Source organism: Emys orbicularis, chromosome 8 (genome assembly GCF_028017835.1).
Source record: "Emys orbicularis isolate rEmyOrb1 chromosome 8, rEmyOrb1.hap1, whole genome shotgun sequence".
In the NCBI taxonomy this organism is placed as follows: domain Eukaryota; kingdom Metazoa; phylum Chordata; order Testudines; family Emydidae; genus Emys; species Emys orbicularis.
In genome coordinates, this window is record NC_088690.1 from 107,316,396 (window position 1) to 107,343,971 (window position 27,576).

General features: G+C 51.1%; 1 protein-coding gene across 2 annotated transcripts in view; it reads right to left on the reverse strand.

Annotated features, from left to right (window-relative positions):
• The window catches only part of CAMK2A (calcium/calmodulin dependent protein kinase II alpha), a 74,907-nt gene extending 48,630 nt beyond the window's left edge, over positions 1-26,277 (reverse strand). For both annotated transcript variants that reach the window (XM_065409168.1, XM_065409167.1), the window contains exons 1-2: positions 26,216-26,277; positions 10,512-10,606 (exon numbers count right to left, since the gene is read on the reverse strand). In XM_065409168.1, coding sequence (XP_065265240.1) covers positions 10,512-10,606; positions 26,216-26,277 — 157 coding nt within the window. The remainder of the gene's footprint in view (positions 1-10,511; positions 10,607-26,215) is intronic.
• Between the last annotated feature and the right edge of the window lie 1,299 nt (positions 26,278-27,576).

The following is a 27,576-nucleotide window of genomic DNA, read 5'->3' on the forward strand; positions in this document are numbered from 1 at the left end:
CCGTTCCTAGTAACCACAGATGCGTCCGAGCGAGGCGTGGGAGCAGTTTTAATGCAGGAAGGACCGGATCAAGAATTCCATCCTGTCGTGTTTCTCAGCAAGAAACTGTCTGAGAGGGAAAGCCACTGGTCCATCAGCGAAAAGGAATGCTACGCCATTGTGTACGCGCTGGAAAAGCTACGCCCATATGTTTGGGGACGGCGGTTCCAACTACAAACAGACCATGCTGCGCTACAGTGGCTTCATACCGCCAAGGGAAATAACAAAAAACTTCTTCGGTGGAGTTTAGCTCTCCAAGATTTTGATTTTGAAATACAACACATTTCGGGAGCTTCTAACAAAGTGGCTGATGCACTCTCCCGGGAAAGTTTCCCAGAGTTAACTGGTTAACAATTGTTTTTGGAATGAAACATATTGTTAGTTTTTATATAATCAGTAGTATGTCTAAAGGTACGTGTGTCTTATTAACTCTGTTTTCTCCTAGAGCTCCAGGAAAGAAATCACAGCCAGTGTGGAACCAAACGTCCAACACTATCTGTGATTTGGGGGGCGTGTCATAACTATAAAAGGAAGGGTAACAGCTCTCTGTGTACAGTACTAAAATCCCTCCTGGTCAGAGACTCTAAAATCCTTTTACCTGTAAAGGGTTAAGAAGCTCGGGTAACCTGGCTGACACCTGACCCAGAGGACCAATAAGGGGACAAGATACTTTCAAATCTTGGGGGGGGAAAGGCTTTTGTGTGTGTCCTTTGTTTGAGGGGTTGTTCGCTCTTGGGACTGAGAGGGACCAGACATCAATCCAGGTTCTCCCCATCTTTCTAAACAAGTCTCTCTTATTTCAAAATTGTAAGTAAAAGCCAGGCAAGGCGTCTTAGATTTACTTTGTTTTCTCAACTTGTAAATGTACCTTTTACTAAAGTGCTTATCTTGTTTGCTATACTTTGAACCTAAGACAGAGGGGATTCCTCTGAGCTCTTTAAGTTTGATTACCCTGTAAAGTTATTTTCCATACTGATTTTGCAGAGATGATTTTTACCTTTTGCTTTAATTAAAAGCCTTCTTTTTTTAAACCTGATTGATTTCTCCTTGTTTTAAGATCCAAAGGGGGTTTGGATCTGTATTCACCAGGAGTTGGTGAAAGGAAGGAGGGGGGAAGGGTCAATCTCTCCTTGTTTAAGATCCAAGCAGTTTGGATCTGTATTCACCAGGGAATTGGTGAAAGGTTTCTCAAGGCTTCCCAGGGAGGGAATCCATCGAGAATGGTGGCAGCGGGACCAGAGCTAAGCTGGTAGATAAGCTTAGCAGTTTTCATGCAGGCCCCTACATTTGTACCCTAAAGTTCAAAGTAGGGATACAGCCTTGACACCATCCGACACTGGATAATATTTCAGGGGGTGCCTATCAGGGAAATTAACTCTCACTCCTTGAGTCCGGCACTGAGAAGTTGATTGCCGGGAAACAGAACAGATCTGGATTTGCAATTAACATAGTTCTAATTCCTGGCTGGAGAATAAGAAGGAAATGGTTCCGCAAACTCTTGCCAGCTCCATTCCAGTAGCTCCTGGGATTCATGGGGCAGACAGGCTGTGGGAAGATTACGGATGTATGGGGTTTTAGCAAGGCGCCTGGCCCCTGCATGAAAGGGAGCAGTGGTGATTCACTCCAACCAGTCCCTTGGGGAGAAGAAGGGGTTCGCCAGGCCAGCAGCAATGACCGTTCAGTTTGGATAAACACCCCAAGGGCTGGATGCTTGTCTGCTCCTTACGGGCCCTTTTGGAGCCACAAACGCAGGTTGGAAATCTCAGAAGGATAGATATTTTCTGCCTGCTGTTGAGAACAACCTCAATAAGGTGGGAGATTTTGACAGGCACAGTCCCTGTCCCAGCTGAAACCTAGGGCTGGGATTTTCAAATGGACCTAAGTGAGTTAGGAGCACAAATCCTATTGACTTTCATTGCGATTTGAGCTGCTAAGTCACGCAGGTGTTGTTAAAATCCTACCCTAGGAGGGCAAGGTGAATGAAAAGGAAATCTAGAGGGAGGCGAAAGGTAGTCAGACTTCTCCAGGGCCCCCCAGCGGTGTGATCTGAATTTGGAGTTCTGTTCCACCATCTCTCCGGGTAATGAATAAGGAGCAGGTCTCGCTTTCCGCTGCTCCTCTCATGCTACATCTCAAAGCTTCTCCTCCAGCGCTGGCAGCTTTCCGACTCTGGATACTCCCTGAGTCAAACCTAGCCCCATTCTCCGCACCTGGCGGGAGCGTCAGGATGAAAACACGAGTGGCCTTTGGATGAATGAAAAGGCAAGAAGAACAAGCCACTTCCCTCCTTGGGCCTCGCGTTCTGCAGGGATAACCCTGCTGACCTACCTCCCAAGGGTGCCCGGAGGCTTATTTTGTTAGTGGTTTAGAAGGGCTTTGAGATGCTCAGGGCAGAGGTGCTGCAGAAGGACAGAAAGTTCAGATCAAGTGGGGAAGACTGTGTTTAGCTCGGGAAGGCTAACCAAGCAGTCTAACACACACGCAATATACAGCACCCACTCACCTTTCCAGGTACCTGCACAGAAACACCCCCCCACACACACACACCTAACCAACAGCAGAGAGACACACCCAGACACTTGCCTGTCTCGCCCAACCACCTGCATGCACTCACAGCCCTGCCGGTGCCCTTGCACATCCATGCACACACCTGCCTGCACTCACACCAAATCACTTGTCATGCACACCCCTGCAAGCCTGCATAAAGTCTCCTCCGCACACAGACACCTGTACACTGAGGAATGCATGTCTCCACACCCATCTCCATGCATCCCTGCAGACCCAGCCTACATGAACATAGATACCCACTCCTGGCCAGACTGCTGCGTGCACACACTGGCACCTACACCTGTACAAGAGACACACAGCCCAGTCCTTGCTTCCTTCCTCCCTCACGGGCCACAACCCTCTAGGAATGTAGCAGAGAATTGGCTGATTTCCTGTTCCGGCTTGTTCAGGTTCTCATCGTGCATCCAGCACCGTGGCATTCGACACCTACCAGCGATGCATTAACCAACACAACTAGCTTGGCCTTGGGTAGGCACTTTGGGTTCAGAGACACCCAGGGAGCTGAGAGGGCTCTGGGATTGAGCCGGGGGCATGAGAAGGAAGCTCAGGAGAGATGAAAAGCAAAGGGAGTTTCAGCACAATTAAGCAAAGCATGGGTGCCGGGCTCTTTCACATGAGTGGCACAGGCCAGGGAGGGGGAATCCCAAACAAAAGCTGGTGGCACTGAAACATGGCAGGGAGTAGGGAACCTTTGTCCTTAGAAGATGCGTTGCCAGTGATTTCTGTGTCTGGCTGGAGGGGATCTGGATTTAAATCAAAGTCATTGCTTTCAAAGGCCATTGGCTCTTGGGGGTTTCACCTGAATTGTGTGCCCAGAAAACCCCTTGGATATGGAGAGAGGGGCCAGATTTGTCGCTAAAACTTCTCCTGACTCAAGAAGCGATGGCTGAAGACACACAACTCACACTGGGCCTCTGGTATTGCCCCCGCCCTTCTGTACCTCAGCAGTAACGTAGGGGGCTTTGAAGACGAGCAGCCATCAATTCTCATCCCCTTTTCCTTCCCCTCCCCCTGTATTCCGGGGTGATTCACATCCAGCATATGATTCATCCTCACGGGAGGCAGACAGCCCCTTGCATTCGATCATGACCCTGGGGCTCTAACAGTTAGCAGCTATGCTGCTCCTCCACCCTATCCCAGGTATGCTTTGCGCCGGTAGAGGTCTTGGTGGAAGGATCAAAACTAGCTTCCTGACACTGGTGAAATAGTAGCACTATCAAGACTCCGCTGGGTGGACGCTGGTGACTCGATCCAGGTCAGCAGGTAGAGTAAGGCTGCAGGCGTCTCTGCGTGTTTAAGGATGAAGATGCTGGGCTACTGCTGGAGGGGTAGACTAACAGAAGCCTGAGAAGAGGACAAAGAGGGAACCAATGAAGACACAAAAGACAAAAGGGGGCGGGGAGAGGGGGAAGAGAAAGAAAGTAATTCCATCTGGTCTTTCAGGAAGCCCTGAAATCTGTGATGCTTCCTGCCCGGTGGCTTCTCTGCTGCCAACTTTGATCTGCATGGAGAAGCCAAGCATTCAGCCCTCCAGAAGAATCCGACCATCTGCTCCTGACGGACAGTGGCTTGCTTATTTATTTTACAAAGGATAAAAATTCTGTTGGGGGGTGGGGTAATTAATGCACTAGCTTTTCACCTCCTTTAAATGAGGCTTGTACGAGACAACAAGATGGGTGAGTTTCCCCTAGACCCTAATGGGTGGTTGTCCATTCATAAACCCAACCAGCAGCTCCACATGGTTGGTGGTTCCTCAATTCAGGAAAAGCCACCTAGGCCTGGAGCAGCAGTGGAAGTTCACAAGTCAGGAACAAGGGGCACTGGCAGAGCTGTGAGACGCTCCAGTCCTGGAATATCATGGTGCGCTGCAGATTAAGGTACGCCGGTAGATGTGTGTGAGAGTCCAGGTCTGGAGTAGCAGGGGTGCTGTAGGTCAAGACTGAGGAACCTTGGTAGAGCTGGGTGTGTGTGTCTGGGACTGAAATATCAGGAGGTGCTGCAGATTGGGAAAGAGGTGCATTGGCAGAACTTTGTGGGAGATCAAGCCTGGAATAGCTGTGATGCTTCAGGTCGCGATTGTGGTATATTGGCAGAGCTATGTGTGGGAAGTCTGCAAAATGCTGGTCTATTTTAAGATTTGAAAGGAGATGATTGGGGTTGGGTTTTTTTTAAAACCTTTGGAGAGATGAATAATGGTGCCAGGTAGAAACAACGGGAGAGTTTTGCCCATTTTCAGGGCTCTCATTCAGACTAATTCAAAATCACACAGATCGAGGGCTCTGCTACAGGTGACAACGCCCTCCGAAATGCCAGTCAAGAAGAATTCAAAGGCAACTTGATAGGTACTGTGCATTCCCTTCCCATCATCTCCCTTTGTCCAACACATGTGCATGCTGTGCTCAGAGCTGCTGTGAGGAATAGCTGCCTGAGCGCACACAGCAGCCAAAATGAAAACACAAACTCCCTTTTTTGGCAGCTCAGAGATGGGGAAACATCTGAGGAGAGGGAGAACACTGCTGCCAGCTGCAGAACTCGATTGCCTTGTGCAGACTGAGGTGGCACCTGGCCAGACCAGAAAAACTCCCCCAACCCCTGGTTTCAGATTTGGTGAGGTTGTCTCAGTAAGAGAGAGGGGGCCTTGCTAACCAGCCCAGGACCTACGCGCCGCATCCCCCGAGCTGGCATCTCATGCAGTTCCAGATCAGTGCCCTCCTTTGGAAGAGATACTGAAGCAAGGTTTCCCATCTCTGGCTGTCCAGGTGGAAGTTAATGATCCCTTAGCACTTATGGGAAAGAGTAAGGGGTAATCTCGGTGTCCTGGCAAACACTCCCTCTCCCAGCCAAACAAGTCCTCGTGTCCAAGGCTGAGAGTGAGCTATAGCTGAGTGAAACAGTGGCTGCTGTGTTTGCCTACACATACACTGCACCTACACACTGCTTTAGAATGTGGTTAGGCACTTTGAGTACAAATTACATTACATAAAACCAATTCTATTTTCTTTACAGTACGTGAATGCCATCCAGTTATAAAACACAATACAGTGTTCCCACTTGGATCAAGTTCTTGGCAATAAATCTTCCCTGGCTATATGCCTTTTGTCCTCTGCCTCCCAGCTCCATCAACAACGCGTTATAGACTTTTCCTTTATAACACACAGCGAAGTACATACACAACAGAACATCAGACTAGGCCCCTGGTAGAGAAGTCTGTGAAAGGAACATCACCGGGGTAGCTCTCAGAGGCTATGGTAGCAGATTAAACCTATAGTTTTTGGAAATCATGCATTTATCCTAATGGGAATGAAAATATAGCCAGCTCATGCTCTGTTGTCCTGCATTATGTATAGAGAACCATAGGGATGCATGCCACTCTGCAGAGATAATATAAACCAAGTACCTGCCCCAAGGAACTTAGGGTTTTATTTACGCAGCTACCTCGACTAAAGAAATCATCAGCCCTTGAGACGGAGTGTCGGGGAGAGGGGACTGGTAGGTGGCAACACAAGGGAGAGTGGGAATAAAAGCTCTCGAGAAAACTTTCTTGTCATTGAAAAGCCTCGGGGCGGGAGGGGCGGGTTGCAGTCATTTGAGTCATCCTCTCACTTTTAGTAACCCTACTACAGTAGGCATGTGAGAGGGGAGCTCCAGAGCGGAGGATACTGGAGAAAGGTCAGGCCAAGAAGCAAGACATAGGAGTGCCTGAAGGAGAGTGAAGTCACTAGGCTGTTCCAGGGTGGGTGGGGTGGAGGTGTGGAAGAAGGCAGTGAAGTCCGCGTGGGAGGAGATGATGGGAACACGGTGGAGTTAGCGGGGGGAGGGCTCATGGGGGGGGGGAGCATTAGGAAATGGAAGAGGAGATGTAGGAGAGCTTTGAAGGTGAGCACAAAGGAGTATGAATATGATGCAGGAATTGCAGCAAGACTGGAGGAGGGGGAAAGCCATGGCACTGCATTGGGAGAAGAAGGGGACTTTTGCGATGGAGTCTTTGGTAGGCCAGCGGGGAATAAAGTGAGGTTTGGAGGGCAACCAGAGGTCATTAGCTTAAAGCCAGACCAGCCTGGTGGTTGCTGTGGCCCCTCTGAAATAATTTGGAAATCTCAGTCTAGTCCCCCTCACAGAAACCATCACCCCGTTTGGGACTTGGTTGACATAGTGACAACAGGGAGCAGGGACGGAGGGGGCATGGAGAGCTAATCTCTCTCACCTCTAGGGGTGTCTGGTCCCAGAGGCTGTTCTGCCATCGGGGAAGCTGGACCATCAGAAAAATGGAAACCAATGAATCAAAGCTCAGCAGATTTCCCTTTATCCCATCTCCATGGACCAGTCACAGCTGCTAACGTGACAGGAACATGGCTTCCATTGCCAGGTGTGAGATCCAGGCCACAGCACCCTTGCCAATGCCTGCGTCCCCAGACTGTACAGTGCACCTTCCACTATGCAGTGTGGCCAGCTCTCCCGTCCATCACTGCTTAGGCCAGGCTAGGACTTTGGGTGACCAGGGCCAAGATTTTCACAAGAGGCAAGTGATTTGAGCTGTCCCAGTGTTTGGCTACTCAACCTGAGATACCTGAAAGGGGCCTGATTTTCATAATTGCTGAGTGCCTGACCCCCGGTGAACAAGTCCTGTTAAGGCATCTCAAGTTGAGCACCTAAAAATAGAGGCAACCAAAATTATCAGCCCCTTTAGAAAATCTCAGCCCCTCTGTGTAGTGACACTAGGCAGGGCAGACTGGCTTTAGGCAGGCTGGAAGAGAACCACAGGGGCTGTCTGTGTTCAGCAGCATCACTAACGAATCCCTTCCATTGGTTACTGCTGAACCTGGCCTCATGACTCCCACGAAGGACGCTCCACCCTGCAAAGCAGCGGGGCTTTGGAGAAGGCGCTCGCTCTTCTGTGAGCAGCTCGCCAGCCATGGAAGAGGACTGAGGGGTACTTTCAAAAGAGTGAGTGTAGCCCCGAAGCATTACAGCGCCCTGCCTAAAACATTTGGGGATGGCTACACTGCAGTGACGGGGTGTGACTGCGGCTCCAGTAGACATACCCCAGCTAGCTTTAAGCTGGCTAGCTCAAGGCACCGGTAGCAATGAAGCAGCAGCAGCACACACTTCAGCGTAGGCTGCAGGAGCCGGATCAGGACGCTGGGTGATTGCTCGTGGGCTCTGCCCTGGCTTCCCCAGTCCAGTACCAGAGCAAGCGAGATTAAAGCTGGCTCCGGGTGTGTCTGTGCGAGCTTCGCCCACCCCCTGTGATTGCAGAGCAGACACATCCTGGGCCTATAGCTAGCCCGGCCCCTCCAGCTCAAAGCTGACTCACAGGTTATGTCTACACTGGAGCTGAAGTACGCTGAACATAGAAGCACAAGCCGCAGCAGGGGCTGGCTGCCCGGAGGACGTCCCTACAGGATGGTACTCGGGGGGGCTAGCTGCAGCGGCTATACTTCCCTTTGGGTCATGCTAGCTCAGTCAGGGCTAGCGCGGGGACGTCTGCTCAAGCTGGACGTTACACTTCCCAGCCCCAGCGCCGACCTGCCCCCAGTCACAGTCGCCACGTGGATACATATAGGATGTCAGTCGCTCATGCTTTCAGTCCCACACCTTTACAAGTGACAGTGGGCCACTAAATGCCATGGAAGAGCTGGCCCCATGGCGTGGCCCTATTCAGCTTGGGGCAGGCGAAAACAAAAGATGAAGACGGATGAAAACCTTTGAATACAGCAGGTCAGCAGCAGGGCAAACCATTCCAGTGCAGTGAAGCTGCCAGGCTCACCCAGGTGGAAGGTCTGCTCCCAGTCTGCGTTCAGGGCCAGAGAGCCGTGCAGAGCAGCAGGAGATTGTCAGGGACTCACAAGTTGTTATGGCTGTGAAGAAAAATGGCTCCTACATCGTTCTTGACAGTTTTGGGTCTCGGAGACCCTGACGATCCCTTGGCGCAGCCAGTTCCGCCAAGAACAGCAACAATCAATTATGCAACTTTTTGCAGGCAATGTGCAGCCGTGTGTGCGGCTGGCGGCAGGAGGGGGGAGGAAAGGCGGCGGGGACTGCATGGAACAGCAGCTGGGACCAAACGCAATGAGCCACGCTCTTCTGGGGAAGAGGTTTTCCTCTCTGCAAAGCACAGCCATTGCCTATGGCAGGCTACAGGGGCTAAGCAGCAAGGCGGCTGGGACAGGCACCTCTGAAGAGAACTGGGAAAGAGGACCCGGGTGGAAAAGAAAATAAGTTCTTTTTCCATTGCTGGCGGCCATGTTTCTCAGGGCTTTTCGGATAGAGAGGACAGAGGGGCTCGCGAGAGGGGGCAGGGGCGGATATCTATCCTCCTAATATTTTCACTCTATTTGTCATTGGCATCAGCCTGTGGCACCTGTCTACGGTCAGTGCATGGTTGCTGCTCCCCTGGTGTCTGATTCACTTGGGGCAGCCAGACACAGGCTGGCCAGGGGTCGTAGCAGAGTCCCCAGGTGGAAGAGGATCCCCTGAGGGTGCTGGTTAGAAAATAAGAACGGCCACACTGGGTCAGACCAATGGCCCAGCTAGCCCGAGAGCCTGTCTTCCGACAGTGGCCAATGCCAGATGCTTCAGACAGAGTGAACAGAACAGGGCAATTATCAAGTGATCCATCCCCTGTTGTCCAGTCCCAGCTTGGGGTTGCATCCCTGGCCATATTGGCTAATAGGACCGATCCGCCATGAACTTATCTAGTTCTTTTTTGAACCCAGTTATATTTTGGCCTTCACAACACCCCCTGGCAACGAGTTCCACAGGCTGATTGTGCGCTGTGTGAAAGAAGTGCTTCCTTATGTTTGTTTTAAACCTGCTGCCTGTGAATTTCATTGGGGGAGCCCTGCTTCCTGCTGTTAGGGCAAGGGGTAAATAACACTTCCCTAGTCACTTTCTCCACCCCCTTCACGGTAGTGACTACTGCTTAAAATGGAGGTTCACTAATGAGCACCTCTCCACCCCTACGGCCACCACAGCCCCCAGTGACATGGGAAAGGCATCTTGGGACAGTATTGAGGAATCAAAGTTGAAGTCTATAGCTGCTTGGTTATAGCTCTCCTGTTTGTATCTGTGCTCTGTGTCTCCTTCTGTCATTACCACTGAATCTTCCTCGGCCACACTTCCCCCTCTCACCTGTCGAGGCACCTTTGCTCTTTGGGGCTCTCCTGTGTGTGAACGGGGTCACCTAGCAAAGACTGACACGGAGCAGCCCCGCTGGGTGCAGAGAGGGGCTTGGTTTCTGAGTTCAGCAGGCTAGAAACGCCAACAGACTCCTGGCCCAAGCTGCAGCGAGCAGGACGCATCACTGCTCAAGGCCTGACGGCTGCTTCGCCACCGGGAAGGAAAGAGGCTGGGAACCGCGCTTCAGAGAAACTGAAGCGAGACGACGATTGCAGAGGAGGGGAGAACAAAAGCCATCACCACCCTTCAACATGAGGCTCCAGAATTAGCCCCGCATATAGGGCCCGATCCTGGCCGGCGCTGAATGCTCCCCCATTCCCACTGGAGTCAATGGGAGCTGTGAGCACACAGCCCCTCACAGGCCCAAGCCCACGGAGTGTTAGTAGGCCAGGGGGGCTATTTCAGGGTATGTTTTTCATGCAGGTAAAAGCTTAGCTTAGCTAACTGGCTTTTCTGTGCTCTTCCTCTCTTCTCTGCAACCCCCCCCTTATCCAAACACAGGCTGGGTCCCCCCTCGCATCATGGCCTCGGTTCCATGTCGACTGTTCAGGAAAACATGCCCATTTCTCTTCCTTCCTGCAGTTCCCACCCACAGAGCAGAATAGGCAGGAGCTATTAAAGGTTAAGGCTCACCTTGGTCCAAGCAGAGAAGGCGTGAGGTGGACAAGGGCAGTGGAAAGGCACCTGCTCCCAGGAAGTATGTCACAAGACTTCAGTGCACTTACCTCTGGCAGTGAGCTTCTTGGTGTTTATGATCTTGGCTGCGTACTCCTGTCCCGCCAGCACCTTCACGCATCTCCGGACGATTGAGAAGGCACCTCTGTGGGAGACAAGAGCCCAGAAAGAAAGTGAAAGGGGTTGGACTCAAAAGGAAAAGCGGGAGCATCACACGGCACCTGCCAGCATCGGAGACTTGAAGACAGAAACACATGTATGAACTCTGGACAAGGAGGAGAGTTCTGGAGGGACAGACTCAATAGTGGTAATTAACGTGATTGAATCACAGAATATCAGGGATGGAAGGGACCTCAGGAGACCATCTAGTCCAACCCCCTGCTCAAAGCGAGACCAATCCCCAGACAGATTTTTGCCCCAGATCCCTAAATGGCCCCCTGAAGGATTGAACTCACAACCCTGGGTTTAGCAGGCCAATGCTCAAACCACTGATTATCCCGTCCAAACGGAGCTAGATGGCATGGGCAAGACTGTTATGAAAACGTTCCTATCCTGAGAGATGATTCTGGGAGGGCAGGGACAAGGGCTCCCCACTCTGTCACTCCGAGTGCAGAACGTGGGGGCCCGCAAGGATTCTAAAAATTAATACTGGCCACTCCCGGCTTGTATTAAACTCCCAAGGTTAGAGCTTTTCTCTGCCCTTGGCTTGGTAAATGCTGCCACCACCCAAATGAAAAAAAACAACCCTTGGACCCAGGAAGGCGCACTTGGGAATTCCTCCCTGTGGGGACCCTCAAGCCCTTTCACCCCCCTCCGGGGAAGAGCTGAGAAAGAAAACAAAGGAAATTAGCTGTGGCTACCAGCTAATCAAACAACATGTGCACAAACCTCTTAGGACACCAAAAATCCTGTTCTTAAAAAAGGTAAATTTTATTAAAAACAAAAAGGAAGAAAATACATCTGGAACTTAGGCTTTTGCTAGATTTTAAAAGAGCAATTCCAAAAATCAAGCACCCAAAATAGCTTTCTTGGGGGTTCAGCTTAAAAGTTTACAAGCAAACAAAAGCATCTAGGGTTAGCACAGAGGTGCTCCACAAGCCAAAATAAAAAAATCAACCTGATTGTGTCTAACTAAACATTCCCTATCCAAATAATTCCTTCTAGGGAGGGAAGATGAATTTTCATACCTGGTTCAAGTCTTACACAGCATTGCTGGTCCGTCCCTGCAGCCCAGCAAACAACAGACAAAGGGAAAGTTTCTTTCCCAATTTTAAAAGTTCTAGCCTTCCCATTGGCTCTTTTGGTCAGGTGCACACTCCTTCTCTTTTACCTGTGGGCTTGTTAACCCTTTACAGGTAAAGCAAGCAGAGAACAGACACCAAGAGGGATTTTACAGTTAACTGGCTGGCTGGGTGTCCATCAAAGGAAACTACCACTCCCCCCCCCCCCCCCCGCCTTCATGTATCACAGGCTCTGAGACAAGCAATTCAGTATTAGCAAAACAACCAGTTTATCTCCCCTCTTTTACCTGGTTTGCTGGAAAGCTCAAAATCAAGCACATTCACTTGGCTTTTTTCACATTTTCTTCTCTCCCAAACAGGCCGATCTTTGATTGGTGGAAAGCACCTTCTGTCTTATCAAACATCTCGCACTACAGATTGCAACCTTTGTCAATAATATTGACTTAGGAAGGGGTAACAGAAATGAAAGTGGCTTTTATTCACAAACTAATTGCGGCTGCTTTTTTGTCTTTTGATTGTGCTTTCTACTGTAAAATTACTGTAATAATACACATAGGCAGATGCAAACATGGTATCAAAAACCCAGATCAGCAACAGGGAATTTATGGCACAAGAAGCCCCTTCCACTCGCAAACGCTCAGAATCCACTCACGGAGAAGCATCTATTACAAGCAGCAGCTCGCAGGGTATTTTAAGATGATGGATGAATGAGTAAATGTGTGTTGGGATCACTCCGTGAGTGAGCGTGTGTCTTGGAATCACACGTGCATCTCAGGGCCAGGTGGAGGAATCTACGTATGGCATCTTGGGAACACATGGGCAGGTTGGCGTGTGTGTGTCTCAGGAACACTTGGGCACATGTGGGTGCCTCCGCTTGGTGAATGCATGTCTGGGGTGAATTGTGGGTCATAGATCTTCAGATCACAAGTGAGTAATGAACGTGTGTGTTTCTTGGGAGCATGCAGGTGACTAGTGAGCACATGCATCTCAGGATCATGCACGTGTATTTGGGGGGATCATACGAGTGTGTGACTGAGCATATATCGGGTATTTCAACCCTGGGTGCCTTCCATCACACTCGGTCTGACTTGCAGCATCCTCTACCATTCCCACCCTGGGTCGCTCCAGAGCAGAGGCATAGCATGTTGAGTGGTGCCAGACTGTGTGGTACTTTTATGAGGTGTATCTATGTCCACTTGGCAACAGAAGGAAACCTGCCAATTTCATTGCACTTGCGGTCCAAGCGGATTCTGAACCCAGATCTTAGCTGGGAGCTGTAACAACTTGTACTCTCTGTGGATTGGCACAGAGGGGACCTGCCACACACACTCACCGGTGGGTTACAAAAGGTTAATGCACTAGTTCCCAGCATCACTGAGCCCCGTCTCCTCCAGGAAAAAGCCCATCCGTAAACAGGGTGACCCAGGTATATTTGGAACATAGTGAATGGAAGCCACCAGCCTGGAGATGTGCTGAAGAGTTCGACAAATGACTATCTTACCCTGGCTGCCACAGTTCACTAACAGCTTGGACAATGTTCTGCGCCCAAGGAGGTGATAGGAGAGGGGAGTTCCCTCTCCTTTGCCGAGAATTGGACAGATCCACATGGCATTCTCCCCTTCCTGCCTCCACTCAAAGGGACCACAGAGCTCAGCGCTCCAAGAGCTTTCCCAAGGCACTGACCCCACTGTCCCCTGAAGCAATGAGCAAAGCAACGTTGGAAACCGAAGTCCATCAGAAAACTGAAACAGCATCTCCCTGAATCATCACCTGAGCGGCATCTCCTCTGTGTGGGATGCAACGACCAGCATCCTCCCTAACAGCTCAGTCCTGAGTCTGCACCAGATTCCGCGGTGTGGTTTTGGAACACTGACCCAGCTGAGACCAACAAACTCATTGCAGTTTAGGACCTCACTCCAGATTTGAGCCCATGTTTCCGAGCTGCAAGGCCAGGCAGAGCCCACCCACACCAGGCCTGCTAAACAGGAGCTAGGACTCTGCATTCATTGATCTTTCTGCCAGAGCCATTCAAATCAGTCAAACAACAATCAAAAGCAATTCCCCCTCCTGCCCCCCTTCCTTCCCTCCACTCCCCCCATAAATGGGAAAGGAATAAAACCAGGAAACAGGCGCTCTGCTGAGCAATGATGAACAATTGATTTTCCCGGTGGGGGCGGGAGGAGGTAGGCAATTTGGGTTTGAATATGAATCTTTAGTGAAATGGGGAAGCAACGGGGTGCAAGAAGCTGCAGTAAAGAACTTATTGAAATCCCAATGGAGAAGCCAACCCACGCGCCCGGAGCCCCTGCTGGAAAGCACTGCTCAGGGTCACGTGGCGGCAGCCAGCGGGGCTAGCCACAGGAGACTCTTCTGGAGGGGTTTGACAGACGAGAAAGCCAAACGGGAACTTTCCCTGCCACTCTGTCCGGTGGGAGCCTGAGATTTATTCTTGGCCTCTGTAAGATCTGAACTATTCATATCCCTGGAGCCTGGAGAGCAAGGGGTTTAGCTGGAATGTGGGGGGCAGGGGAGAGAGAGAGAGGAGTAAATGTTGCATTTCATTCCTGTTTCTCCACTGAGGGGCCACCCATCCATTCTGGGCCCTTGAGGCTCCCTGTGTGCATTTGTCTTCATGTAAGCGGGGGAATGGTCCTGCTATTGTGGGGAACTTTCCTGGCTTCTGCACTACCCTGGTGAAATGGGCTAGCGGAAGGATCTGAGTCCTCGCTCCCACTTCCTTTACCCAGAGGCCTCCCTGCCCTTGAGGACTCCCCTTGCACTCTCCTGTCTGGCAGAGTCCTTGTAACCCTGACAAGGCTGGGCCCAGGATTCCTGAGGGGCTCGACCCCCAACCTTGCTGTGATCACCCAGGACGGGGGCTAGGGTGTCCCCACTCCGGGGTACTCTCTCTGCACTGGGCACCTCCCTGACCCACTGATCATTTCATATGATTTAAAGCAAATACAAGTTATTTAATCAGCAGTTAGTTTAAAAAAGAATAAGGAAACATGGGAAAGGTTAAAGGAAACACATCACCCCGCTCTGTGGCCGGGAACATCACAAACAGTGTCTCTGGAACGTCAGGGCAGTTCACAGACTGTTCCTTGTAGGTCCCAGGCTCCTTCTCAGGCCCTGGCTGTGCTGCAGAGACGCTGCGGGTTGGACACTTGCTCTGGCGGTGGCCACACGCTCTCAGGCTCTAGGTGGCAGGACCCTTCTTCCCAGCGTCGCCCCTGCCCGGTCGGGGTTATGATCCCCCCCAAGTCTGGCCTGCAGAGCCTCTTGGCTGAGGTGTCTCCCTGTGCTGGGCCCGCTGCCCAGGGTCCTCCTCACTCTCCCCAGCTGCTCACCGCACCCAGCTCCGGACTGCTCCAGCCCCAGCTCCAGCTCCACACTGCCTCAGCACGGCTGCTGCTACTGCTCTGCCTCCAGCTCCCTGGGCTGCTTCTCTGGCCTCTCTGGCTCTGGTTGCTACAGCTCTGCTCCCAGGACAGGTCTGCCTTTCTGGCCCCTCTGGATCTGGCCCAGCTCTGCTCCCCAGCTCAGCTTGGGCCCCTGCTTTCTCCTGAGGCAATTCCATCTCACACGGAGGATGAGACCCACCCTGGCCTCCTCACTCCCTGATTAACCTGCCCGCCCTGTCAATCAGGCTGACCTGGAGCATTGGCCTCTCCCCATTGTTCCTGGGGACTGTCAGTCTCAGGGTCCTGATTTCTCATTGACCTTTTCCCTTTCTTTTAGTGCTGGGAGCTAGCCAACCAAAACGCCCCCCACTCAATGTTAGTAAGGAGACAACAGTCCCCTTACATTCATCATGCCTGCCTTCCTGGAAGTGGGGGATTTGGGCACCGTCGCTGAGCCTGCCTTCCTGGAAGTGGGGGATTTGGGCACCGTTCGCTGAGCCTGTCTCCACATCAGAATCCCACGCTCTGGTACCTGGATGGAAAGAAATCAGTGCTCCGATGCCTGGTAAAATCTCCATAGCGAGTCAGAGTCTACATAACCGTCCATCTGTCACTGTCACCCACATCCTCCCTCCTCCACGGCTGCTCTTTGGTTAATTACACCTGCGGAACACGTCTTACCTTAATTTAGACTGCGAGCGCTTTGGGGCGGGGGTTGTCTCTTCCTAGGTGTTTGCCCAGCACCCAGCCCAATGGGGCTCCTTTGGACTAGGGGTGCTAATGCCATGCAAATAGGGCTAAGGATGCCATCCACTGCTGCCGACGCTCATGATTTTATTGGGAATCATATATTTGGGGGGGCCAACCATCTCAGCCCCGATATCTGGATTTGGGCTCATTCTTGAAAATCTCAGCTTTCATTTGAAAACAATAAGGAAGTGTCTAGCCCTTGTGGGTGTGGAGAAAAGCTAGAAAACATGGCCTGAATGCGACATAAAGGCTCAGACACCAGAAGGCAAAGACCCAAGATTGCTTGGTTTTTTTTTTTCAATCTCCTGCTTGTTGAGGTCCAATGATTTTTGGCCCAACTAATTGGGATTGGCGCTAGTGAGAGTGCCCTCAACTCCTGCTGATTTCAGTTCTTGCTAAGGGCCTTGAGATCATGCCCTGATATCTAAGGATGGACGGAAAGCCCATGCTCTGAGATCTATGGGAGACAGAGTTCACACTCTGATACCTGGCCCTTTTCTATACCCTGGGAGCAGCCAGAGGTCCCCCATGGTTCCTGAATGGCTCAGCAGGAAGCTGCCGATACATTGTGGACTGGATTGCTATAAATCCTGTAAATTTTCACTGTCTAAATAAATAAAGGAATTAATTCATTTCAATTCAAATAAACAATCCAGAAAGAGGACGTGTCAGGAAACCTCAGAAGACCACAATGCAGGAAGCTGGAAATGTATCCGTCTGCTTCACTGGGGCAGGAACATTCCTCCAACACAAGTTTTAACACACTTGATTGTTCAGCTCTTCCTTGTCTTTGTAATAGATCACAGAAATCCCATGTGATGAATTAAGAAGAGGCCAGAGAGGGCAGCAGGAGGAATACAGCACTGGCCTTTCATCACAAGAACAGTGAGTTTCAATTTGGCTTAAGTAATAAGTGAAATGAGTCTGCAGGGCTCCGCTGAGTCCTTAGCGAATCTTTATCAATGTCACAAAACTGCCACGTTACAGAGGGTCTCTCTGCTTAGGAGAATCTGGGACTGAGTGTAGGAAGGGAAGAATTGCTAAACTGGATCAGACCTGAGGTAAAGATGCCTCAGGAGACAACTTAAGAACCCTGGCAATGAGTTCCACAGTCTACTTATACATTTTGTGAAAAATATTTCCTTTGATTAGTTTTGAATTTCTCGTCTTTTAATTTAATTGAATGGCCCCTTATTCTTGTGTTATGAGTCAGGGAGAACAGAAGTTTCTGATCTACCATCGCTGGACCATTCATTATTAGATATACTTTTATCACATCCCCTTTTATTCATCTCCTTTGTAAGGTAAACAATCCCAATCTTTTCAATCTCTCCTTCTCGGAGACTTTTCTCTGCCTTGATCATTCTTGTCTCCCTTCTCCAAAACCCCTTAGTTATGCAATATCCTTTTTGAGATGGTGTGACCAGGACTGCATCCCAAAAGAGGCCATACCATTGTTTTCTATAAGGGCATTATAATATTCTTCGGATTACTCTCCATCCCATCCCTTATGCAGCCTAATGTCTTGTTGGCTTTTTGACCATAGCTGCATACCGAGAAATTGTCCCCACGGAGCTGTCTGCAGTGATGCCCAAGTCCCTTTCTTGTGTTGATACGGTCAATTCAGAACCTTGGAATAGACTGGACGAGCAGGGGGTGGTGTAGGTGCACTAGGAGAGCTGGACTGGAGTATCAGCTGGGGCTGTTGCCGGTCAGCGCTGAGGTACATTGACAGAGCTTTGCTGAAACTGTTAGAAAAGCAGCGAGTGCCGCAGCTGTGGACGGAGCCATGTGGGACAGCCTCGCACAAAGGTGTGGCTACGTGTAGGTCAACATTTGTCTAGACTAACAGTACCTGTGTGTATGGCACAGGGAGCAGGTATGTGTGTGTTTCATTTGGATGGGTGCTTTACAGGGTGTGTGTGTGTTTGCACACGTGTGTGAGTCGAAAGGACGCATTATGGGCAATATCCAGGTTGGCTCTGCAGGCGCGCTGCACAAGGCACGCATGCGGTCAGCATGCGGTTGCTCAGAGGGAATCGGCGTGTATGTTGCATGATATTTTCACAAGTCTTGGCTGCAGCAGGGAGGTTACCCATTGCTGGCACTGGTTGCTGCTTTAAATTGAACTGTAAGCGTAGACAGCACCCAACTGCTGAACCCAAGAACCATGGTCAGCAGCAGCTCAGCTGTACAGGGTGCCGATGCTCGTTAACAATGGGGAGATTTGTTAGTTTCAGGACTGCGCGTTGTGAGGCATTCAGAGGGCCTGTGTGCGCACATGTTGCATGGAGTGTTCTTAAGGACAGCGTGCGTTGTCAGGTATTCAGAGGGTCCTTTGTGCAAAGGCTGCAGGGGAGGTTTGCAATGTGCTTGTGCTGGAGGAAATATACAGAGGACCTCTGTGTGCATGCTGCAGGGAGCATTCACGGGCTGCGTGCTGCAGGGGGATTGAGAGTGGCAATATTTCAGTCTGCGTGTGGGTGGGTGAGTGGGTGCATGGATCCGTACATGCATTGAAACATGTGCGCAGCTAGAGAGGAAGCATGTATTTACTTTTCAGTGCTTCCCCTCCTTGTATTTACCAGCCCAGCCCCACTGCCTTCCTGGCTCCTGCTGATCACACACACAACCTTTAAACACAGGACAATGAACCAAGCCAGGGCCAATGCTGGCTGCTCGCTGGGCAGCAAACTCAGCAGAGTCTAGGCATCAGTCCGAGGCCTGAAGCAGAACAAGCACCTGTTGCCGCAGGACAGGGGCACAACTCCAGGCGTGGCAGAATGTGGTGCTGAGCTTGGAGAGCTTCTCTCCTGCCACTTGTTGGCTGCTTGAGAGACAGGCTGGTTGCAGCAAATAGCTCCCAGGGAAGCAATGCTCAGGTCCCTTGGCCTGACCCCCCAGGGCAGCCCCTCTGACAATGCGATTCCATATGAACTGCCTTCCCCAGCTCCCATGGACCCGGGGTGTCCCCACCCCCACTCCCTGCCAACTTATAGTGTGCTGTACTGCCTGGACACACTCCAGCTCCCACAGCCAGGGGCCAGTGCCCCCTGCTCCCCACAAATACAGAATGTCCCTCCCTGCCCAGCTCCCACAACTGGGGGACAGTCACTCTCAGTCCCCCCCAGCCCACCACAAACAGGGCTCACACCCATCCGTTCCCCACATATCACTCCCAGCTGCTCCCCTCGCCGCAGCTGCCCACACGCAGGGGATGTCTCGCCCCTGATGTTTCCCTCACACAGGATTTTGGGGGTGGAGGGTCGGTGAGCAGCTCAACGGTACCAGGAACGCAGCCTTGCACACATGCTCCTAGCAAAACCCCCTTCCTAGAGGCAGGGCTAGCCAGGAATGGGGACAGATTGCAGCATAGGGAGGGAAATCTCCACCTGTGAGCAGCCAGTTCTCCCATCCGGCGCCAAAGCACAGTCCCCACCTGCTGTCAAGGGCCAGTGCTTCCTCCCTTCCTGACATTAGGTTTTGTTAACAAAGTAACTCAAAATGAGTCCCAGCCCAAGCTTCCTCCCACAGCTGGGCAGCTACTGCTGCTAGGGCTCCTCCCTCAGGACTGTTCAGCCCAGCCCCTCCGTCCCCAACAAGCCACTTCCACCTCCCTTATATCAAGGGTGGAGTTAACAAGTCGCCTGCAGCAGTGACTCAGCCGGATTCACTTGGCATCTCCCAGCAGCCTCAACCCCTGCTAACAGGGCTGGTTCCCAGAACACTGCCAGCACGGCACACCACCCTGGCCCCCAGGTCACCATGTGCCCCCCTTGATCTGTGATGCCCCAATCTTGATACGCAGAGGCGTAGCGAGCGCCCTCCGTACCCTCCGACCGGAGGGGGCCCCGCAAGGAAGGGGGCCCCTAAAAGTGGCAAAATAAATACCGCATTCTAGTTTCTGCATTGTAAGGGGCCCCGCCCGGACATCTGTTCGGAGGGGGCCACCGTTCGGAGGGGGCCACGTTCTTTGTTGCTACGGCCCTGTTGATATGTTTGGTGGTGCTGGCACCAACCCTACAGGTCTTGAATAGACATGGGAGTAAGCAAGGTGATGGTAGAAGGGGAGGACGGAGCAGTTATCTTTGCCAAATCTATTAGGGCAGGTTTTGGGTCTGATAAATAAACCCCGGGTGAGGTTTGGATCTGGGCCCTGTCTAAGGGAGGGTGGAGAAACTGTTCCAAGTTAGCTTCAGGAGGCAAGAACTGCTCCTGTTTCATGAACTCATCTTCACAGAGGTGTGAGATTCAGGCTGAAATTGGCACAAGGGATTCTGCTTAAACAAAAATCATTCTTAATCCAGAATCTCTCTTCAGGTAGCTGGTAACCTTCCATCTTCTCTCCTCTCAGTCCAAGCAGCAGCTGGCCGGCTTTCCCTTGTGAAGCAACTTGTGCACGTTGACGGGTTCAGTCCCTCTGGTAGAGGAGGAGAAAGTGTCACCATCTCCCCCCTGCAGCCTGTCTATATTTGATGGGTGGCATCTCCTTGGTCCTGGGATTCGAGGTGGCAACTGGAACCCATCACCCGAGGGTGTCACTGACACAAGTGCACTCCCATTTCCCCTCACTCCAGCCAGAGTTGGGTCTTTCTGTAGGAGCCCCTCCACTGTGAGGCCACCAACACACACACCCTCTGTTCTGCCCTGCATCTGCTACCCGAGCCTCGCAGACAACGTGTAGGGTCAGCTTTAAGTGTAAGCAAAGCAGGAGGCCACACACGGCCCTGCACCCCACACAACACTCAGGCCAGCCCTGGGTGCCAATTGCCATTAGACCATCCCTACGCCAGCAGACGGCAGGCAGCTCGTGGCCTCCTCCGCCCTGGCAGCTTGCAGGACCTGGCTTCATGAGCAGTCACTCTGACACAAGGACACTCTGCGTCTCCGTGTTTCACACCTTCCCTGCCAGCACCAGCCTGCGATGCTGCCTCCCTTCTGCACCTCCTCCTCCTCCCAGTCAGTTCAAGGATTTCTCTCCTTTCTAGAAAGAAGAGGGTGGGTGGGGTGCTTTTTTTTTTTTTTAAATAAAGTCGTCTTCTCCTGCAGCTCTGAGAGTGAAGCCGCTGATTATACAGTGCTGCATGATAATTTCCTCCAGCCCCTCCCGTCACCTGCCATGGGGGCGGACTCAAAGAGCTGAGAGGAGCCCGGAGCCAGAAGGAGGCATTCCTTCTATTTGTCTCACTCCAGTTCCCTCCCTCGCCGACTGCCTCCTCTCCCCCCCACTCCTCAACTGTATGCTCCTCTTGTTCCTCAGCCGCTTGTTTTCTTCCCCAGCCTCCTCGGGGCAGATAGAGTTAGCGATCCCTACGGCGACCCGCAGATGGAGAACGCAAGGTTCTCATTTCTCCAGGCAAGATGGCAAGGCCGCCCTGGAGTCTGGTTCTTCCAGGAGGAGCCGGGTTTTGTCTTTCATTCCTGGGAGGGAGGCTGGGAGCTCAGCCATGCTGGGAGGAAGACAGACTCTGGAAATGCTTCCTCCTCCGACTGGGAGATCTTTGGATGTTTCAAATGGACTGATCCAGCAGCACCAGAAAATGCCCCCGAGACAATGATGTCTTTGTCAAGCCAATTTCCACCTCCTGCCCCTCTCTACTTCTGGCCATGCCCAGCCCTCAGACCACAAAGTCTCTCTGAGCCTCACGCAGACCATGCTGCAGCTTTCCCTTGGGTGGCGCCCTCCTATACAAACAAGGGCTCGTCTGGCTGGCAGGAGACGTGCTCAGGACATGAACTCTACAGCCAAGGCTGAGCGGAGAGATGAAAGCGCCAAGACACACCAGTGCGCTGTTTAAGGTGAGACATCCAGATAGAAACCAGGGTCCTTCACCTGTTATCTCAATGATCGATGCCTGATACTTCTCAGGGAGATGGGGAAACCCCCATAATGCACCTAGACAACTGTGTAATATTTTCCATGGAGAAGGGGGAATTCCTTCTCAACTCCAACGGTAATCCTCTTACACCCTAGATTTGGTTACCCCTCCCTTAGCAGGAGTAACAACAACTGCTGTTCTTGGCCATCAAATTAACCAGCTACCATGATCTGGCCCCCTGCATAGAGGGTTCCCTTCAACACCATTATCCTTGGGCTGCTAGGAAAGGGCGTCAGTGTTCTGTTATCAGTCCTCCGCACTGGTCAGTCCAAAGGAACACCACCCCCATCCTCCGACTCGTCTCCCCACAGCCTGGCTCAGGACCTGCAGCACGCCCAGCTCCCTGCGCTTGGGGAGTGGGAGACCAAGCCCCAGACAGCAGCGTAACCTCTAGCCCTCAGAGTGCACTGTCGTCTCTGCATCATTCATGTACCAGCAGCTTCAGGGCAATGACATGAAACTGAAGAGGTGGCCCAGGAAATCCAAGCTTTTTAGCTCCTTGGAGACCTTTGAGTCCTTCCTGGATTCTGACCCCCTCCCCACAAGAAGAGAGCTGCACATTGAGGACCCTTGCTTTGGATGTAGCTCCCACCAGAGTCTGTCATGACCGTGGGACAGACGACCACGTGAAGAGATTCCTTCTCCTTCCTCTAGAGGCAGCGCTCACATCTCCAGAGCTCCCAGCCAGGATAAGAGATGAATGCAGCTCTCCCAGAGTCAGCGCTGAAGCTGAGCAAAATTCAGAATTTCCATCCCACATGAAAGTCCAATATTTCAACATTTGTTTTCATCTCAAATTGGGACAAAAATTAATTGTGATTCAGAAATGTTGAAACGTTTCCCTTTGGTGTTCCTGAAATTGAAATATTCATTTTGGTTTGTTGAACTGACTCAAAATGAAGCATTATGGGTCAGTTCAACATTAAACTGTTTTGCTCCATTGTGGTAGTTCTGGACCTGGATGCTCCAATTCTCCCCTATCGGCCAGGCTCCCTGGCAAGACTCCATCTCCCATGATGCACCATGCAGCAGGAACCAAGAGGAGTTCATGCTGCATTATGGGAGATGTAATACTCCAGGGAGCCCAGCCCATAGGAGAGAATGGGGGCATGAATTACAAGTCCCAGGAGATGATGCACTTATAGGGAAGTGCAGTTTAATGTTCTGTTGAACTGAATCAAAATGAAACATGTCGGGTCAGTTCAACAAAACATTCTGATTTGGGTCAAACTGACCTGATTTCATTTCAATTTTCCCAACAGACAAATGAAACTGGCAAAATTGTAATTTTCCCAACAGAAAAATTTGATTTTTTTGCAGGAACTGCAATTTCCACTGGAAAACCATTCCAATGGAAAAGTCCCCATAGCTCTAGTCTGCACGTTGTGACTTACTGGGCTGACAAGACAGCGAGGCCCACAATGCACTTAGGAGCATACCCCAGAGATGCAGCTGCGCCCCAACCTCCACCCCCTTTGAGTTCACACACAAGTTATAGTCCTTTCTGGAGTAAACTAGATCTCTTCAACACACCAAACAAAGAACACTGGGTGAGTGAAGGATAGGGTCCAGCCTGCCTCTGAACTACCTCCCTTCAGTGGGATCAATTCTCAACATGAGCAGTACCAAGGGGGAACCTTCCCATCTACTCAGTGAAAGGACAGGCTGGGGTGCTGGCAGGAACATGGCCCCCTTAGAACCATGGGTTCAGATCCTAGCAGGGCTGGCTCAGTCTGTCATCTATCCAACGCGAAGAGACTTGGAGGAGCCGTGAAAAGCCAAGGTCCTATCTGCCGCATGTGAATGTTATTGGTTTATTTTTGGATTTGGGAAAACGCATCCATTGAAAATGCCTCTGGTCCAGCATTACAGCAGAGTACAAAACCAGCTGACTTGGGCTTGGATCCCAACGGACGTTCACATCTGAAGATCAAGACTAAAAGATATGAACGATCCAATTGTCCTTTCCATGAAGGGAGAGGCTTGCCATATTGTCCTAGGCTACAGTCTCTCCTGTAAACACGGCTATGCTGGGGGTCTGCCTGTGCAATGTTTGGCTGCTGCCTACCCTTCCCCAGAGGCAGCTGCTTTGCAGCAGCGTTGTGTGAATCTGTGAAGAGCTTTGGGATCCGTCAGGATGGAGGGTGATACACAAACACAAAATGTTAATACCATTAAATAATAAATAAAACCTTCTCCGTGTAACACTAGAAAATGTGCCTTATTTACTCGAGAGACTGTGGAGGACACATGCTCTAGGGCTTGTGTATAAGGCATGTGCCCATGCAGAGTTCTATCGTATGCATCTTATATCCCATCCTGCCCCTATTATCCCCACACTTCCTATGTCACACCCCATCCCTACCTTTTCTGTGCACCCCCATGCCATTTATAACCATCCTTGCTGTGCCATGTACCCAGTTTTATTCCTTGTCCCCTCCAGCCATGCCAGCAGCACCTGAGAACACTTCACACGGTTGCAGTCCCTCCCGCCCCTCACCGCGCCGCCACCACGCAGCAGCACGAGCGAAGAGATGAGAAGCCTCTGGAAGAAACAGGTTCAGAGCAGGTGTCTGAGGGGAAAGAATAGCTTGCCCCTCTCAGGCTGACCCACCAGCTTTATCTCCATTTATCGCACAGACCTGGTCACCGACTCAGTGCTTCACGTCGGTCTGAATCACAATCGCCCAGGAGTGACGCAGTCACCAAACATTGGTGAAAAATAAACACAGTGTGTTGTGCACCTCACAAGCCATCTAGGTACACAGGCACATCCCAGAGCAGCTAGACACGGACTTTCCTGGAGTTGCACCAGCTTCAGCGAGCAGCCAATTTGGCCCATTCTGTCCTCCCCTTCTCTTTTGCACAGGAAATACTAGTCACTTTCAGTCCAGAAGAAAGCAACCGCCTCTCTTGATTTCTCCATCCTCGCCCCCAGTTTTGTATCCCCACCTGCCTGCACACAGTCACAGACAAACCCAACACCCACCTGTGCACACACACATTTAACGCCATACAAAACACATATGTGCATGCAGGCCATGATGTATGTACTGGAACAAATAGGTACAACTTCACATTCAAAACAGATGCACACAATTGTACACAAGATGCACATGCAGACTCAAACAGCCAAACAAAACCATATGCACATGTATACATCCAGAGATGGACGTAATTGTGTGCACAAAATTCACACACAAATTCAAATGGATGCATACAAACATGTACAAAATTCACACTCAAAAAGATGCACCCCCTTATACACACACACATTTAGATGGCTCCATGCGCGAGGGCACTCACACAAAATGCACACCAACGGGCAGTCGCACCCCAGGATAGATGCATAAGGCTCCATCCTGCCAAGTGCTAAGCACTCTGAATTCCTACAGACTTCCATGGGAGCAGAAGACATTCTGTACCTCACTGGAATGCGCAGCACCCTGCAGGATCAATCCTACAATGCACACTAATACATACCTATGTGTGCATGCACAAGGCAAGACAGACCTTTACACATATGCATGCAGAGGAATACCCAGACATGCAAAACCAGACACAGCCCACTCTATACATGACAATCTCATGAAACCCAACTGTCAGCCTCGCTTTCCACTGACTCTGTTGGGCTCCTTGGCACACAGGTTCCTGTCCAAGGAATTAGGAGTAGTGCTACCCAGAAGAGGTGTCTAACTACTCCAAGCTAATCAGGACAGCACAGAAGCTGGATGAGGGGGTGGCTGCTGTCCTGGATTCTTCCATGAATTTCTAAACCCCAGTTCTCCTGGGAGACAGTCATCACCGGCAAGTTGTTTCCTGCTGGCAAGCCAAGCCCTGTGAAATCCAGCACAGAGCATCTCCCAATAAAAAAAAAATAAAAAAAACTTAGCGCAACACACAACGGAACGAGAACTCAGACAGCTGCCCAGATCAGATCCTTCATCTCCCTTGACGCAGCTGGACAAGTTTCCAGGCAGAATTAGCAGCATCGCTTTGGGGGTTTGCTTTCTTAAGCGAGGGTCATTTCGCAGTTGCCCCCTTTTGCAGAGGCAGCTCAGAGCTACAAGCAGCAGCCCCCGAAGTGTGCACAATGCAAGCCATTCACACACCCAGCCCTGGATGCTTGAGCCACCCTTAGCCTTTCCCAGGCTGATCCCCTTTCCTTACAAAAGCAGAGGACAAGGGAACCTGGTTTTATGTGCCAGCGCGTTAATTCTGGGGGAACAAAGCAGGGAGAGTCAGGGGCTGTTTCCCTGGTCTCTGGCTCTGCGGTCCTACCCCTTCCACTCTCTTGACAGTTTGCGTGACCCCGCTCCCTTGTGAGTTTGATTTTTATGGTTCACTCCGTTGCCTTTTCTTTCCTCCAGAATCCCAGCTGTTCCCATGTCCGTTAATTTCCCCCCACCCCCGCTGCCAAAGCCTCTCTCGCTGCTGATGCGGCACCACCACATTCCGAGCCCTGCCGTCTCCAACTTACTTGCCCAGTTCTTCAAAGAGCTGATATTCCTCGCTGAAGCGGGTGCAGGTGATGGTTGCCATCCTGGATGGTGATGCTCCCTCACCAGCGTGGAGTTTTGGACAAGCGCCTCTCCTCTCGTTCCCTCAGTCTCTTTTTGCTCCTAGTTCTCTCTCCTCTCCGAGGTAAATAAGGGAATGCGTTTGATTGACAAGCCCGGAGATAATGATGAGGGCAATTTGTCTTCTCAGCCTCACAAGCCTTCGTCAGCATCCAGGTCCCCATAGCAACCACCTCTGGAACGCCCTGTTTCTGTTGCCCAGGCAACTGCTTCCCAAACACCTTCCTCTGCTGCTACTTGCAACTCTCTAACGCCCTGACTCTGCGGCTCTGGAAACTGCAGTCCAGTGGAAAACAGCACGCCACTTGCTAAGAGGGTCCCAAAAGTCTAAAATATAAATATTAAAAGCAAATTAAGCCACACAACATGGTTAGAATTAACTGGGGCAAAAAGGTTACCGTGGAAACTGCAGTTTCCATGTTAGGACAGTCCCTGGAAAGACAGGATGATGTTGCCATGGCAACTGCATCTGATTCTCCAGACAGACAGGTATTGCAGAGTTCCCCTGGCAACAGCATAGTTCCAAGGTTTAGTGAGAGATGATGCCTCATTCGGCCTAGGACCTAATTTTTTTAGGTGCCTGCTTTATTAGGCTGCTGAGCATCATTTGTGGATATAAGACAAGCAAAGTGGGTGCACTTGGAGGGCCAAACCTCCTTTCAAAATGAATGAGTCAAATAATGCAAACTAAATGGGTTCAGTTCCTCGACGATTCCTCCTGGGAGAGCTTCCCAAAACCACCCTGGTAGAAAGAAGCCACTGAGCTTTATTCCCAGGGGGCCATCTGGCCCAGATTCCACTGCAGTGGGGAGCGGTGTGTTTGCCCTTGGAATTTTTGTTTGTTTAAATCTCACGAGAGATAGGGACTGCATCTCGACAGCCGTGCGATGGAGCCAGTATGCGCATGTGCCGTTGAGGAGAGAGGACAGGACAGACGGGCAGCAGTTGCTTTATAGCACTGAACGGCAGTGCTGGAATAGGCAGTTTCTCCATAGCAGCAGAGCAAGCCTTGGATCAAGCTGCTGACTCTGAATCCTGCCTCTTGGGTGGCTGGGAGTTTGAGGCTGTTATTTCTCTGATAGGGGTGGAGGCGGGGGCTGTCTTTACCTTAAAGGTCAGCTACCAAGGAAAAAGTTTATAAATCATAGTGGGCAGGCATAAAGAAGGCTTCAAAGGGATGTGTGGTTTGTATTCCTACGAATATCAGAAGTAAGGTGTTATCTTCACTGATGTGCTAGAGGACTCTTTGGAGGAGATGAGA